We start from the raw sequence: 17,206 nt of genomic DNA, 5'->3' as shown, positions 1-17,206 counted from the left end.
GATGGCCCAAACACCTGGGCCCTTGCATCCACATGGGAAACTCAGAAGCTCCTGGTTCCTGGCTTTGGCTTGGTCCAGCCCTGCTCCCTGTGGCTATTTGGGAAGGGAACCAGTGTTTGGAAGATCTCTCTGTCTCTCCCTTTTTCTCTGTAACTATGCCTTTCGAATAAATAAATAATAAATCTTTCAAAAAGCTGATTGCTCTTAAATGTTTGGAGAGGGTAAGCTCCTCTCCCCCATCACAAACCAGTGTATTTGAGTGTAAAAGCCGCCTGATAGGGACTATCTCACACCATCACCATGGGACTGCTGCCCAGAGCCCTGCATTTTACAAGGGATCAACTTCTTCTCAATTCTCTGGAACTTGAGGTTACCAGAGAGGAGTTGTTACAGCTTTTGATAGCAAAGCATGACAGAGAAGGAATATAGGAGATGCAACTACCAACAAGTTGATACTACGGCTGGGAAGGGCCTCCCCGCTAAGTCCATCTTCCTCCCATCAGCAAGGAGAGCCTGGGAAAGGAGATAAGGAAATGCATTGCTTAAAATGATAATAAAACAAACACAATGACATCAGAGGGCAGGGCAGTAACCACAGACTATCCATAATTTCAGAAACATTAAAAACTCAGTGTCATATGTATGACTGCAAGCTCCCATCCTCTGTTTTTGTAACACAACTTAGTTTTGAATGTGGAACATTGGGATGGAAATAGTCATTAGAAATTTGCGTCTGGAGGGGCTGGCACTGTGGAGCAGCAGGTTAAAGCCCCAGCCTGCAGTGCCAGCATCCCATATGGACGCTGGTTCGGTCCCAGCTGCTCCACTTCCAATCCAGCTCTCTGCTATGGCCTGGGAAAGTAGCAGAAGATGGCTCAAGTCATTGGGCCCCTGAGCCTATGTGGGAGACCCTGAAGAAGCTCCTGGATCCTGGCTTCAGATCAGCTCAGCTCTGGCCATTGTGGTCACTGAGGGAGTGAACCAGTGGATGGAAGACCCCTCTCTCTGGCTTTACCTCTCTCTTTAACTCTTTCAAAAAAATAAATCTGAAAAAAAGAAGTTTGTGTCTGGAATTATTATACAACACAAATGAATAACTTTAGCATTGTTACATGATGTAAAAAAAGCAAAACAAAACATTGTTCCCATAAAGGCTTGCATTGTATATCATCAAACAAGTACAGACATCCCTCGGAATCTATGAGGGACAGGTGCCAGGACCTCTTGTAGCTACCAAAACCTCAGATAATCAAGCCCCTTATATAAAATGGTGCAGAATCTGCCTATGACCTAGGCATATCCTCCCATATATTTTATTTTTTAAAAGATTTATTTATTTATTTGAAAGTCAGCATTACACAGAGAGAGAAGGAGAGGCAGAGACAGAGAGAGGTCTTCCAGCTGCTGGCTCACTCCCCAACTGGCCACAATGGCCAGAGCTGTGCCAATACAAAGCCAGGAGCCAAGAGCTTCCTCCGGGTCTCCCACGCAGGTGCAGGGGCCTAAGGACTTCAGCTGTCTTCTACTGCTTTCCCAGGCCACAGCAGAGAGCTGGATCAGAACTGGAGCATCCGGTACTTGAACCAGCACCCATATGGGATGCCAGCACTGTAGGCTTTACCTATTAAGCCACAGTGCCAGCCCCTCCCATATACTTTAAATCATAATTTAAAAAATTCCTAAAAACAATGTAAATGCCATGTAACTGTTCAATTGTATTATTTAGCCAATAGTGATAAAGAAAAAAGTCAGCATCTGTTCAATACAGATTTTTTTAATATTTTCAATTCACAGTTGGTTGAATCCATGGAAGTGGAACTTCCGGAAATGAAGTTGGCCTCTAAATAATGTTATTACAAACATGTCCACTAGATGGCAGTGTTTCCTCTGTTAACACAATAATTCCCCCTCTCCAGAATAAAAGGAAACAAAGTTTCTGGGAGTAATTACCCTTATTTGGAAAAAAGTTTAATCTTACATGTGAGGATTTTTGATTATTATGTCTTTCTAAGGGATGTGAAAAGAATCCTTCATTTTTTCCGAGAATGTAATCATAAAACTTAAAGGCGATCAGTTGAATTTGGAGAGGGGTGCTTAACTGCAGCCATTTTTCCTTTTTGGTATTTGGGAAAAGCTCTGGATACTCCCTGGCCCTAAGTAATTTCATCTGGGAATAGGTAGTCTTAAGAAAGGCAGGCACAACCTTATTAACATAGCTGTCACTCTTTCTAGTTGTAAGTTGGTTGCATTCTTCTGTCTTGTTCAGGGGTAATAGGCAACTTGGTTCATATATTCTTTTTTTTTTTTTTTTTTTTTTTTTTTTTTTTTTTTTTGACAAGCAGAATGGACAGTGAGAGAGAGAGAGAGAGACAAAGGTCTTCCTTTGCCGTTGGTTCACCCTCCAATGGCCACTGCGGCCGGCGTGCTGTGTCCAGCGCACCACGCTGATCCAAAGCCAGGAGCCAGGTGCCTCTCCTGGTCTCCCATGCAGGTGCAGGGCCCAAGCACTTGGGCCCTCCTCCACTGCACTCCTGGGCCACAGCAGAGAGCTGGCCTGGAAGGGGGGCAACCGGGGCAGAATCCGGTGTCCCAACCGAGACTAGAACCCGGTGTGCCGACGCCGCAGGCAGAGGATTAGCCTATTAAGCCACGGCACCGGCTGGTTCATATATTCTTAGATTAATTAGAAAAGGTTTCTAACTACAAATGGGTAGGAAATATTTTTTAAATTTTAAATTTTAAAAAAAGATTTTATATATTTATTTGAAAGGTAGAGTTATAGACAGAGAGGGAGAGACAGAGAGAAAGGTCTTCAATCTGCTGGTTCACTCCCCAAATGGCCACAACAGATAGAACTGGGCTGATACAAAGCCAGGAGCCAGGAGCTTCTTCTGGGTCTCCCATGTGGGTGTGGGGCCCAAGCACTTGGGCCATCTTCTACTGCTTTCCCAGGCCATAGCAGAGATCTGGATCAGAAGTGGAACAGCTGGGACTGGAACCGACACCATATGGGATGCTGGCACCGCATGTGGAGGCTTAGCCCACTACGCCCTTTTTAAATCTTTAAAGAATCTTCAAAGAATTTTAATTTCAGTTTGGGTTGTATGTAAACATAATTTTTTAAAAAGATTTATTTTATTTATTTGAAAGGCAGGATTATGGGTGGGGGGCAGAAAAGAGAGAGAGCTTCCATCTGCTGGTTCATTCCCCAAACGACCGCAATGGCCAGGGCTAGGCCAGGCTGTAACCAGGCCAGACTTAAACCAGAGCCTGTATGGGATGCTGGCATCTCAGGCAGCTGCTCAACCCATTATGCCACCGTGCTGGCCCCAATTCTTTTACCACGTGGAAACCAAGGAGAAATCTTTTCATTTTCTGATTTCCCTTCTCTCCTTGCTACTGATTTCTGTCTATACATGTATCTGTTGGAAAAGATGGGTTTCAAAAATTCCCTCCATTTTATCTGCGTTATATTTTTACTTAAAACTCCAAGGGGCAGTGCTGTGGCTTAGCGGGTAAAGCTGTTGCCTGTATTACTGGCATCCCATATGGGCGCAGATTCCTGTACTGGCTTCTCCACTTCAGATCCAGCTCTCTGCTATGGCCTGGGAAAGCAGTACAAGATGTCCAAGTCCTTGGGCCTCTGCACCTGCATGAGAGACCTGGAAGAAGTTTCTGGCTCTTGCCTTCTGATTGGCGCAGCTCTGGCAGTTGCAGCCATCTGAGGAGTGAACCAATGACTGGAAGACCTCTCTCTCTCTCTCTCTCTCTCTCTCTCTCTCCCTCTGCCTCTGTGTAACTCTGCCTTTCAAATAAAATAAACAAGTCTTTAACAAAAACAAAAAATAGAACTCCAAGCCACTTTGAGTTCACTGATGTAGTTATTTGATTTCAAATACCAACTAGATTTAACAAGTAATTACATGGTTAAAACCAGGATCTGCTCTACAATCTTAGCTAAATAACCAAAGCTTCTGATTTGGTATAAATGATTTTTCTTTCTTATTTGCCATTAAAATTAAGAGAATCCTAGAACTGAGTATATTGTATATCTACACAATTTGCCAACCCTCAAAATCTTCTACTTTTAGTCTCAGGTTGGCTGCAATTCTATTTTAAGCTATTCCTTGAACTCACTGAAGTTTTCCCAATCATTTAAAGGCAAATTAGTGGATGCTTTTCTGGGAAAGCAAGTATCTCTGGTGTGAAAAGGCCATATGACCTTCTATCTAGTTCACAGACTCTGGTCATCAGTTCATAAGACCCTGTGTCTCTAAATGCATTAGTCAAGTTGGAGCTCAGGCTTCTGGCTTTAGTTAACTATGGCCCTATCATAAAATAAAAACCAGGATAAAACAGAAATATTCAGAAATATATTTAGTATCTGGCAGAGTCTCCTCCATCCACCCATTCATCAACTCCCTGTCATTTTCCAGTTACTGTGTGCATGTATTTGTAAGGGATGGATGCGGGAGGCATTCTTGGGGACAAACTGGATAGAAGGACACAGTCCTGAGCTGTGGGGATCTTAACTTAGTACAGAGAATTTGTAACACCCTGGGAGCCTTATGTCTGTGTGGTGCCTGCCCCAGAGACACCCCAACTTACAGCTGTGCTCGTTCCCGTGAGAGCCGGGGGAGGGGAAAGGACACAGTGACACAGAACACAGAGGTGGCATCTGCCACATTGAGTGACAACACAAGGATGGAATATTTCCAGGTGTGTGGTGGCCAAGAATCCTTTCAGCCTGACTTGTGAGGGGACAGAAGTAATACCTACCCATAAAAGTTCATTTGACATGTACTTAGTCCTAAACTAAGTGATTTATATGTGTTATTAATCACAGCTTACTGAGGAGTAAGCTGAGGTTCACGGAGATGAAGCAATTTCTCCAATGTTTAATGGTCACACGATGTGAAACCAGGACATACCCATGTCTCTCTAATTCTAGAACTCTTCATTCCCTGTTTCATGTTGTCTCCTCAAAGTGGGCGTGGTGTGAGGAAGACGAGATGCTGGATTTGTATGTAAGAGTTAAATGTGCTAGACTACTTCTATTGAGAATGAATTACATGGCGTTATTCCACTGTTACTTATGGGTTTGGCTGACCGAAAGGTTCTGTACTTGTAAAGGATCGGTATTACTTCATACCATTTCCATTTCCACAGAGGAACAGACGCACCTGTGCCTGAGATGTACATTAACATACAGTTTGCTGATAACTGAAACAAAGTTACATATTTTATAGTATTGGAAATCACAATATTTATAACAGCGGATTCAGCAGAATTATACAATCAACTTCAGGGGGTTTGGGCCCCTGCACTCATGTGGGAGACCCAGAAGAAGCTCCTGGCTCCTGGCTTCAGATGGGCACAGCTCTAGCCACTGCAGCCATCTATTTTTTTGTTCTATTAACATTCTTCATTATTTTAGGACAAGCCTACTTTCTGTCATTGTCTAGGCACAGAGGACCTGTTATTTCAGGATACCATTCAAGAACCACTTGTTCTATTTTTGTCAGATACAACAATAAAATTCACGTTCTGTGAAAATGAAGTTGGTTGTATAATTCTCCTTAATCAGGTACAGTATAAAGTTCTGACTGCTTAAAGTGGTATAAAAAATCTTTACCAATCTCTACTCTTTTATTTCATCCTGCTTAATTTCACATTACATTACTATTAAACAGTTTTTGGCATTCACTCCCCAAAATCTTGTACCTCTTTAACACTAATTTCTACTATCCCTGGTACTATTACTGAACATTCATGTACCGAGCATGATGGCAAACTAGGGTGCATACGAAGGAATCAGGTGGTGCCCCAGTAAGCATCGCCTTCCACATCATCATAATACAGCCTATGAAAACACACCTGTTGAGCATAATTTATGTGACAGAAATTTCCATATTGCATAAAGTGGACTCACTTGGAAAATCTGAATCCATCATCATTCAACAAATGTTAAATAATGCCTACTAATGTGCCAAAGTACATATTTTAAGCCAAAATGTATTTTTTGGCTATTTTGAAGCATGAAACTTTAGCATATGGTCATTAGTCATGGTCAAATTCCATATAAGAATTAAGATATATATATAAGAATTAATTATGATATATACTGGTGTTGATTGTGGAACTATAATGAATTTTGGTGGATCTATGTTAGGATTAATGGTGTTTTCAGTTTATTTAGGGAGACTATGCTGATATTTTGGGATTTTTATTCTTGGTTTCTTGACAATTTTCCTTATGGTTATAGGAATGATAGGTTATGATGAAGTGGAAATACTATCAATTTTAAGAGTTTAGAGACAAAAGTGATGGGACTGGGTTTCTGTGTGAATATTCCATGAGACAGACACAGAAGTTAGAAAACACCCAGTCGCAACTGACCAGTAAGAACTTTTGTGAGTTCAACTACAAAAGTCATGTAGTGTTATTTTACTGAAGGTATTAACCTGAGAACCCAAAACATTGTCCCACAGGAGGAGAATCGCTGGTATGAGAAGCAACAGAGTGAGCTGGTAGTCAGAGTCTGGCCTTCAATATGGTCAGCACTGTGCAGGGGGCAGGAGGTGTGGCCACAGCCGTGACCCAGCACTGAGTCCAGCCCACTGCTGAGTTCTGGCAAATCTTGGCCCATTCACAGACGGTCCTCCCTACACCACCATGCCTGAGCATGGTGAGCCAGCTTTTGCTGAGATCCAAGAGATCCTCCCCAGATCTGAGCCTGAAATGACTTGAAGCTGACTGGGATGCCTGGGAGCAGTGGACTCTACCCCAGTCTCTAGGCATAGCACTGTCCCCAGATGACTACCAGTCTCTGCATCTACAGTCTCTCTACCTCTGCACTCTCAGCTTCCTCGCCAGAGGGAAGTCCCTCCTACCACTCTTTCCCTCTGGGGGCTCTCTTTTTCTTTGGAACTCCAATTCTCCTGCACTCTGCATCTTCCATGGTGCACTTTCTCCCTCAGTCCCTACCCAGCACCCACTTCTCCAAAGGCACCACCTCTCAGGACTCTGACAAAGGTGGCTCCTCCCACACTTGATGCAGGGCAAGGTGCATGTTGGCACTTCCCTTCCACACCCTTTGGGGCTTACACCACATGACTGTCCCATTTATGCCTTCTGTCTTTATCCTCTTCTAGCTACCGGACACAGTGGACTCTTTCCTCCCCTTCTCAGCCTCCACCTCAGGGGATCCAGGCCACAGGTGTCTCCCAGGTGCCATCTTGCTTTATTGCTTCTCAATGAACAGAATTTTTCCTGCCTGGCTTTTCCAGATGGATTTTGCCATTTTCTTGCCTGAATAGTTAATCTTCTCTTGCCCATTCTTTGCTGGTTAACAGTTCTTCCTCCTCTTCCGTGATAAATAAGACTGGGCTTAATAGTTTTATCTATTATTTCATTCTTTCTTAATCCATCTTTATAATGATGATTTAAATACTGCAATGAGACACTAGAAAAACACACACTTGCAGCAAACACAGAGTTAAAAAGAGCTCACAAAATAAGACCCTTTGATGGAAAAGGATCTATTCTGGCAGCTTACAGAAGACACATTTTTTCTGAGAGGAGCCTAGAATATCTAGATACAACTGATTTTTGAGGCTGTTTTCTCACTGTAGAGGCAGAGAGAACCCAGTGAATGCTGATGAAGTACAACAGTTTTCAATAGGCTTTCAATATGTTATGAATGAAAAAAATCAATGAATGACATGTACAAAGCACATAGTCCCCAAACCACTCTTTGGTGTGTATATCGCCTAGGACATCTGTGTTCACTTTGGTAGAGGTATTTTGATTGATTGTGTGGTTCAAGGTTCATATAATTGGTCGCAGCCAATGAGGACATGTATGCTAAGGTAGGATGAAGTTTTAAAGCTGTAGTGTTCTTTGTAAGTTACAGTTTAGCATCTTCTGGTTCCAAGTACTTTGGAAATCCTGTGCAAAGCTGCTCTGGGGGATGAGTCAGCTCTCCGAGATATAGAGAAAACTAGTGAGCCACTGCTGCCTCAGATGAAATGATCCACGTTGCATGTGTGATGACTTTGATTTCCAGGGAGTGGTTTCTTCACGGGGTACAGACCTGCATTTTTGTTTTTCCTTTCAAAAAATACCCCTTGACTTTTAAACATGCATCTTAGTATTTCCATGGGCAGAGCGCTAAAATGTGACAGCACCAGAGGATAAAATAGGGCATTGTTTTTAAAGTTTTCTAACTTACAGAGGCTGTGGCACTTGTTAAAAATAGAGGGAGGGACAACCAAAAGCATGCTTATGAAGTGCTTAGCATTTACTTAGTAAGACTATCTCATGGTCCGGAAAATCTGTGAATTAGTGTCCAAAAGGAAGACAATTTTAGCTTGCAAAAGGGCTAGTTAATTCCCTAAACACAGTCTGCAACCAGTCTCTTCTGAGAGGAATCTGGTGCAGTGGGCCAAATCTTGGCAGCAATATCTAACCCGACACAAGATTGTGAAATGGACTGGGAAAGTTTCACTTATGGAAATAGTTCCTATCAAACCTGAAAATGACGGAGGTTCAGAATTTTCACATTAAGGTGAACCAAACAATATGAAAGCCTGCATATTAAAGCCTTGTGTTTTAATCCCACCATGCTTCCTAAGGCATCCAGCGATAGCAGGGAGTTGTCAGTTTTCTCATCTGTAAAGTCAGTGTTTTCCAAACAATGCTTTGGTGTGGAGGAAACTGTTTTTTCAAATGAAAAAGTATAGCTAAATCCAATCTATAAACAGCTAAAGGCAGAAGCATTTCTTTGGAAACTGCAAGTGGGAGCTCAGGGTGGTGGCCAGAAACTTCCATCTCTACTCCTAACAGCCATTATCTCACCAATGTACCGTGTCAAGCAGAAGTCAACAGAATCACTGAGGAGATCAAGTTGAGCTCTTCTACATTCTAACATTTTAAGACTAAACACAAGGAACTCCGACTTCATTGCTTGATGGGATGGATACCTCTAGAGGCAGCCAGGTATTAAGAAAGGGATTAACACCTGAAGACGTTTTTGGGGAAAAAATTGTCTGGTGATTTTGATGTAACCCCTGATGTTACCAGAGGGTTTACAGAACAATTTGGAAATTAGCCTTAAGCCCAAAATGTATTTAGAAAGTTTTTTACTTCTTTACCTATTTTTGGTGCATCGTGTGTTTGTAAGCACACAGCAGTCTAGAGGCTACAATGCACTTCTCCATGTATTGTCTCACATGTGAATGTCTGACCCACTGCACTCACTCATGCTGTCCTGCTGGCAGTGAGTAAAGCACCTGTGGCATCTTTGAAGGCTTCTATCTCATAGGAACAGGGAAGAAGTTCACTGCCTGAAGAGAAAAGTCCTTCTATTTATCAGTGCCACTTTGAACCTCTTGACAAGGGGTCTTGACTTTTAGAACTGCATCTTCATATGGTCAGAGTCCTGTGTATGGAAGAATTTGTCCATCTATAGATTGTCCATTTTATGGCCTAGATTCAGGCATCCTTCACTCATTGACGTAAGTCAGTTAAATGGTCTAAATCTCATTGTCTTTTCTCTTGAAGGACAGGAATGTGAAAAAGGATGGAAGAGGGATGGGGTCAGGGCCAGGGCCAGGGCTGTGGTGTAGCAGGCTAAGCCTCCACCTGTGTGCCGGCATCCCATATGGGCACTGGCTCATATCCCAGCTGCTTCTCTTCCGATCCAGCATCTCTGCTGATGGCCTGGGAAAGCAGTGGAAGATGGCCCAAGTGCTTGGGCCTCTGCACCCATGAGGGAGACTGAGAAGAAGCTCCTGGCTCCTGCTTTGGATCAGCTCAGTTCTGGCCATTGCGACCATTGGGGGAGTGAACCAGTGGATGGAAGACCTTTCTCTCTGTCTCTTCTTCTCTCTGTTTGTAACTCTACCTTTCAAGGAAGGAAGGAAGGGAGGATGGAAGGTAGGACAAGAGCCTTATATGCAGAAAGAAGTGGTTCTTTGACAAAGCTTGAGACGGAATCAGCTTAGTAAATAATTATGAAATAGATCCAAACTGTTTAACGTTTTTAAGGAAGCTGTGGAAATAGTCAACAGTTATATACTTAGTGTATCCTCCTCCAAACTAGAGTAGAATGATAATGATGAAGACAGGAATATTTAAAAATGAGAGAACTGGAAATGAAACATGAATGAGAAATGCGTATTTGAAGGAAATATGTTGTTTAAAAAGCCCTTAACATGTGAGGCGAGAGTGAAGTTTCTATTTATTACTAGACACAGAAATTTATTTTCTTTGCACTCTATTTCCTTAAAAGGAAGTAAAATCAGCCACATGACAACTGCTCCTATTCACAAATGACAGTTACTTCATATTTTGATTTCTAACTTTTTTTAGTGCCTAAATTACATTTTTTTCTAGTGTTTCTTTTTGTTCTGCTCCTTTGACCTAGCTTGGAAAATCTGAAGAACATGTCTTTCTTTTCTCCCCCACTCTAACAGTCTTTAAAATATTCTTTCTAAGCTCAAAAAATGACATTTTAAAATGCATGTAAAAGGAACATTTTCATTTTCAACAAGACAATATGGTTATAATTAAAAGCCTTAGTTCAAGGCAATTTAAGTTTTATCCTCTTTTTAAAAAGTCGAGTTGTTTTTATAGAAATGACCTATCATTTATCACATTTAGAAAGATCTGCAAATTTATAGACTGTACATTGCATGGCCTGGACTCAGGCATCCATGCTTCATTGCTAACAAATACAATTCCTGACAATAACAGTGCAGCCTGGAACTAACAGAGCTCATAGCTAATGCCCTCATGTTTGGGAATATCAATTATGAGTCACCCTAGGTGTGGAAAGTGGATGCAAGCTCCAAAATCTGTTTTGTACTTGGTCTGTATTCTGCAACATCTGATGGTCATGAGCTAATGCTAATGCTTTGTTATCCAGTCTGTATTTTAAGCATTAACCAAAGCAAGCTTCACTAAATATTTATTTGGCAGCTAAGAACCATACAACAAAACTTCAGTATTCTGTTTTGAGGTTTTAATCCCAATACAATTCAGAAATTAATTTTGACAAGTAAATAAAGTGATATGCTAGTTATAGGAAAACTGTAAAATGCAAATGAGAATCAGAAATATAATTCTCAATACTGTAACAATGTATTTGCAATATTTTACACAGAATTCAAAAGAGCTTTCTTTTCCAAGATAATCTTTGTGTTTTATCAATAAGCTGAATTTTTTCACATTATTTCAAGCCAGCTCCTCTTTAATGAGATTTTATACATCCAATATGAGGTGTTCCATAGTCTAGGGAACTAATTCTTATTAATTTACTGTGTATCAGCCACTGTTCTCGGCTTAGTATGTGTTTTCGCTCATTTGATTTTCACAACAGTAAGGGGTCCAGGTTTGTGTTCCTGCCATTGGGCAGACAAGGAATCTGAGGATCAGTGGGATTCACGAGCTCACTGAAGGTCACACACGTAGTTATGATGAGGACAAAACTGAGTACCCTGTCAGTTTGACTCCAGAACCACGTATTAAGTCACTACACGGTCTTTCACAGAATAAGAGCTGGACGATATCTTTAGGAATGATATGGGGAAAAAAATGACACAACTGTGGTTGAAATAGCTCGTCTAGAACTCTATTTCCTCCTTCTAAAATTGCCCGCACTTAAGAATGAAAGAAAAGAAATCATGGGTGATTTTCCCTAGTAAAGAACCATCATTGCATCCCAGAAGCAATTTTGATATTTACAAAAATTAGGTTAAATCTTTCAGATTACTACGGCGTCTGATGGCTTTTTGGGACTGGGGTTTTCCAGACCTGGTGGAGTTTTTTCATCATCAAGGGCACTACCACAGCCCAATGTGGTCATTTTATCTTCTATTTTGGCCACCATGATTACAACCTTCTGCCACCATATCAAAGTAACAACCTCAGTGGGTATTGGGAAACTGTGGAGAGCATACAAAAGGAGATGATTCAAACACTGGGCCTTTATTTAAGGTTTTGAAACAGGCTGAGAAGATCCAGAAGACACTGCCAGTCCGGAAGATCCACTTGCAAACCGAATCTTAAGGGGCCCCAAAATTTCAATTCAGAAGAAATTTCCGTTAAGTCTTGTACCTCCTTGAGGAATTTCACCTGCATAAACCTTAGTTAGGGCTTGGGTCCTACTGATTTTCTCACTGAAAGGGACTTTGGGAATTCAGAACTGGAGCAGGTTCTATGATGCACTCGAATCACGGACGTTTGGCACTAGCAGGACCCGGGACTCAGCTTGCCAAACTCACCATTTTATCAACGAGGAAACCAGAGGACAACACGGCTACGACGGTGCTCTGAGCCCCAGCGTCTGTCGAGGATAAAACCGCAGTGGGGAGCAGGTTCTCCTTTCCTGGCTTCAGACTCTCAGTAAACTGACATGGCCTTCACAGCAACCACAGCCCCTGATCTTTTAGATTGTGGTCATGAGCTATGGCTCTGCTGTTTCCAGCTTATTTATCAGCAGGAGTTCTGTGGCGGACGCATGTCCCCTCCAACCCCAACCCGAGACTCCTGGCTACCTAGCTATGCAATGAAATTATCAACACTCCTAAGGAGAAGCACATAACTAAAGCTAATTCCATAATACATGCAGTAGTACTAGGTATCATCTTAAGGTGCTTGCACCATTGTAATATTGGAGAATATTGTTTTTGACAAATAAAAATGTCACTGAGATCTCATTTTTACCCATATCTTGAAGAAGCATGAAAATTTAAAACCATGACATAAACCAGTTTTTCATTCTTTACCTTACTATCAATTAAAATGTAAATTCTGAGGAACTTAACATTCTGCTTGTGGAAACTAATGTTAGTCTTCAATGATTCCTACTTGCAAAAGAAAAACAAACATGTTGGGAAGCTTCCATGGGTCCAAGATTTGGCATGTGTGTTTGCTCTAGTTAGTATCTAGCGCAGGTGTGATAACACAATGCACGGATAACACAACATACCAGGAGCAGCTGCAACAACAGCACCAGCAAAAGCAACACGTGTTGTTGGGCCTCTGGTTCCCGGGAGCTTGAGACACAGCAGGTGTTCCTTCATTTTGAGACTGCTGCCTTTTGCGCATTTCAGCTACTTCAGTCCCCAACTGGCTGAAAGAAGAGAGAAAACAAAAGGTCTGAAAAAACGGTGACAGGACAGGTTGCCTAAAGGACACATGATTTAATTAAGGGAGGATGAAGACAATGTAAGAAAAGGCAAAACAAATGAGCTTTAGCAACCGAACTAAAAATTCTCAGGAAAAATTCTCGAATATCCTAAAAACTTTCAGAATAAACTTCTATCATTCTCTGCTGCCTAAAATTATAGTTATAAAAATTTTCCCATGATCAAATGCTCCAGTAAAGTAAATAAGATAGGGTTTGAACATTTATTCTTAATGTGCTTCATTACTCAAGAATGATTAAATCTGCTTTCCTTTAGGAATGCCTTTAAACTGTCACAGCTGTGTGACCAACTCGCTTCTCCTCTGATGTTTTACAGGATGGTGAATTGGACGTTATTTAAGCCAGTGTTGCAGCGTTTTCTAACTAACTATTGTGAGGAGTATGATTGGTGCCTTCTCATCTCCTTTTAAAACACCTGATCACCTTTTTGGCACTTCTGACTCATTTTCCAGTGCCACTACTAAGATAACTCAATTTTTATTAGGTATCAGCATTGCAAAGATATCACCTCTCCTTGCCCACATCCCCAAATTTATTTCAATTTAATAGAGAATTTGGGGAAGATAGAAAAGTCATCAAGCTAAAGGGAATTACTTTGGTAGAATTTATGTATTATGGCAGATAAAAATATTGGGGTGCAGCATTCTCTACTTGTGACCTTATAAATTAGATGAAATGACTTATTGCCTACAAGTATTTACAGTATCAACCCTGACTGAGGACTGGATTGTAGGTAAAAAAAGAAAAAAGATGATTTTAGTATAATTTTAAATTTAGCATGAACTTTTGGAAAAATGAATAAACCATTCACATATATTGTCATATGTGGCTGAGAGCAATAAGTATTAAAATACAAAGTGCTTCAAGTCATTTTCATACTGTGAGCTCATTCTTAAAAAATATAATTTGGAGGGTAGGAATTTTGTACAGCAGTTACTGTTTCAGATTCCCACATCCCATACTGGAGTGCCTGGGTTGAGTTCTGGCTACTCAGCTTCCCATCTAGCTTCCTGCTAGTATGCACACTGGGAGGCAGCAGGTGATGGCTCGAGTTCTTGGATCTCTCCCACTTACATGGAGACCTGGGTAGAATTCCTGGCTCCTGGCTTTGTCATGGCTTAGCACTGGTTGCTGTGGCCTTTATAAGGGGAGCAAAACAGTGGATGGAAGATCTCTGTCTTCCTGTCCCTTTCAAGTAAATTTTAAAAATGCAAAAGTTATATTTTTAGTTCTGAATACAATGACAGATACTTTTGAAAATATTGTATTCTTAAAAATAAGAACCCCTTTAAAAGGAAACAAACACAGTGGTAGGTAAATATTAGCTGAAGTCACCTAATTTTGTTATTCACATATAGAATCAGAAAGGGGCAAGGCTGCACACTCCAGTGCTTTGTAAAATGTTTCACTCTGATTAGCAGGAGGCCAGGTTCTCAGCTACAAACATAAAATCAGAGGCTATTTTTTCTGCCATTCATAAAGATGGTGCCAAAAAAGTCTTTCTAATCATTCAAAGGTACCTAGCTGCAGGAAGGGCAGCAGAGAGAGTGGTTCAGGTGAGACAGGCCCAGCAACCTGCTGGTTCAGGTGACTGGGTCAGAGACATCTCCAAAGTCCCTGCTGCATGGGAAGAAATCCTGAGACGCTAATCCATTAGCTGCCACAGGACCGAGGATCTTACAAGGACAACAAGTAAGTGAAACACACTTCTCATTCAATGTGTTGTCTGAAGGCAAACAATACGAATTAATACCAGAAAACAGAAAGCTTGCTCAGCAATTTGGAGAGGAAGACACCCCCGATCAAATGTAAATAGTTGAATTACCAAAAATTAGTTACTAAACATGATTATGATAATCAGCAATGTAATAAGGAAAGAATACTATCTGTATGAGAAGAAATTATGAAACAAAAGTAGGCAAATATAAAACAAGGATGTACATAATAAAAAATGGAAAAACAAAAACACAGAGCCATTAAGAAACTTTACATGTAAAAAAAGCTATTCCCGGGCCGGTGCCGCGGCTCACTAGGCTAATCCTCTGCCTTGAGGCGCCGGCACACGGGGTTCTAGTCCCAGTTGGGGCGCCGGATTCTGTCCCGGTTGCCCCTCTTCCAGGCCAGCTCTCTGCTGTGGCCAGGGAGTGCAGTGGAGGATGGCCCAGGTGCTTGGGCCCTGCACCCCATGGGAGACCAGGAAAAGCACCTGGCTCCTGGCTCCTGCCATCGGATCAGCGCAGTACGCCAGCCGCGGCAGCCATTGGAGGGTAAACCAACGGCAAAGGAAGACCTTTCTCTCTGTCTCTCTCTCTCTCACTGTCCACTCTGCCTGTCAAAAAAAAAAAAAAAAAAAAAAAAAAAAAAAAAAAGCTATTCCCAAAGCAACCCTAAAGTGAAACAGCGATGGTGCCCAGGAAGATCCCTAGAATTCATCACAGAGAGCTACAAACGTAAAAAAGAATTGAGACAAGCAGAACAGTAACTTCGGAAGGCTCCACTATGCACTCAGCAGGGTTTTCATCAAAAGAAGAACACTGCTAGACTTTTTGGAAAGTGGTATTTCAAGGGAGGTTGGCTGAGAACTTTCTACAATTGGAGAACACAAAACAAAAGTCTTACATTTAAACAGCACACCACATGGTCAGGATAAGTAAAAATTAATCCACAATTACACATATTATAGTAAAACCATAGATCTATAACATAAAGGAGACCGAATTATCCACTGAGAGGTAATACATGAACAGCAGTAGACTTTTGGGGAGAATTTAGATGCCAAAGACAATGAAGTACTATTCTCCAAGTGCTGAGGGAGATTACCAATTGTTTTGCATTTTGTATGCAGCTAACAAATCCAAGAATGAGGGTATCTGGGATCAACTATATGAGTTTATTACATAATTCTTTACAGGAAACTACCTAGGTTAGAAAAAAATTACAGAGAAGGAGTGTAAATAGGAAACAAGCACTGAAATTACACAGAGCTGGACTTTTGAGAAGATGCACAAAATAGACAAACCTTTAGTCAGGCTAAAAAATAAAAAGAGAAAAAAAAATAAATAAAGTTAGACATGAAAAGGAGATATTACAACCAAGAACACTAAATACAAAGTATCCTGAGAAACTATGAAAAACTCTATGAGAACAAACAGAGAAACCTCAAAAAAATGGATACACTCATGGACATTTATAACCTACCAGGATTAAACCAAGAAGATACAGAGGGGTCGGCACTGTGGCATAGCGGATAGAGCTGCAGCCTGTGGTGCAGGCGTCCCATATGGGCACCGGTTCAGGTCCCGGCTGCCCCACTTCTGATCCAGCTCTCTGCTATGGCCTGGGAAGGCAGTACAAAATGGCCCAAGTCCTTGGGCTCCTGCACCTGCATGGGAGATCTGGAGGGGGCTCCTGGCTTCAGATCAGCACAGCTCTGGCCGTTGAGGCCAATTGGGGAGTGAATCAACGGATGGAAGACCTCTTTCTACCTCTTCTTCTCTCTCTGTGTAACTCTAACTTTCAAGTAAAATAAATAAATCTTTAAAAAAGAACCTAAACAGACTCATAACAAGTTATGACATTGAAGCAGTAATTAAAAGTCTTTGATCTGCCCGCAGTTGTGGAATGTTGGTTTAAGCCACTGCCTGTGATGCCAGAATTTCATATGGGGTGCCAATTTGAGTCCTGGCTCCTCCACTTAGGATTCAGCTCCCTGATAATAAGCCTGAGAAGCAGCAGAAGATAGCTCAACTACTTGGGCCCCTACACCCATGTTTCTGGAAGACCGAGAAGAAGCTCTTGGCTCCTGGATTTGGCCTGGCCCAGCCTTGGCCATTGCAGTCATTTAAGGAGTGAACCAGCAGATGGAATATCTCTCTCTGTCTACTTCTCTTTCTCTAACTCTGCCTTTCAAATAAATAAATAAATCTTAACCAAAGAAATAAAGTTTTCCATCAGAGAAAAGCCCAGGACCTGGTGGCCTTACAACTGAATTCT

The 17,206-nt window shown here is 41.5% G+C and overlaps 1 protein-coding gene across 5 annotated transcripts in view; it reads right to left on the bottom strand.

Moving 5' to 3' along the window:
- The window catches only part of RGS17 (regulator of G protein signaling 17), a 138,557-nt gene that overhangs the window by 34,111 nt on the left and 87,240 nt on the right, over positions 1-17,206 (bottom strand). For 4 of the 5 annotated variants that reach the window (XM_070074600.1, XM_051854220.2, XM_051854222.2 and 1 more), the window contains exon 2: positions 12,995-13,138. In XM_070074600.1, coding sequence (XP_069930701.1) covers positions 12,995-13,113 — 119 coding nt within the window. In that variant the 5' untranslated portion in view covers positions 13,114-13,138. The remainder of the gene's footprint in view (positions 1-12,994; positions 13,139-17,206) is intronic. The other variant, XM_051854221.2, reaches the window with a different exon arrangement.

This window comes from Oryctolagus cuniculus, chromosome 5, assembly GCF_964237555.1.
Source record: "Oryctolagus cuniculus chromosome 5, mOryCun1.1, whole genome shotgun sequence".
NCBI lineage: Eukaryota > Metazoa > Chordata > Mammalia > Lagomorpha > Leporidae > Oryctolagus > Oryctolagus cuniculus.
The sequence above is the reverse complement of the archived record's forward strand: the minus strand, read 5'-3'. Positions and strand labels throughout refer to the sequence as shown.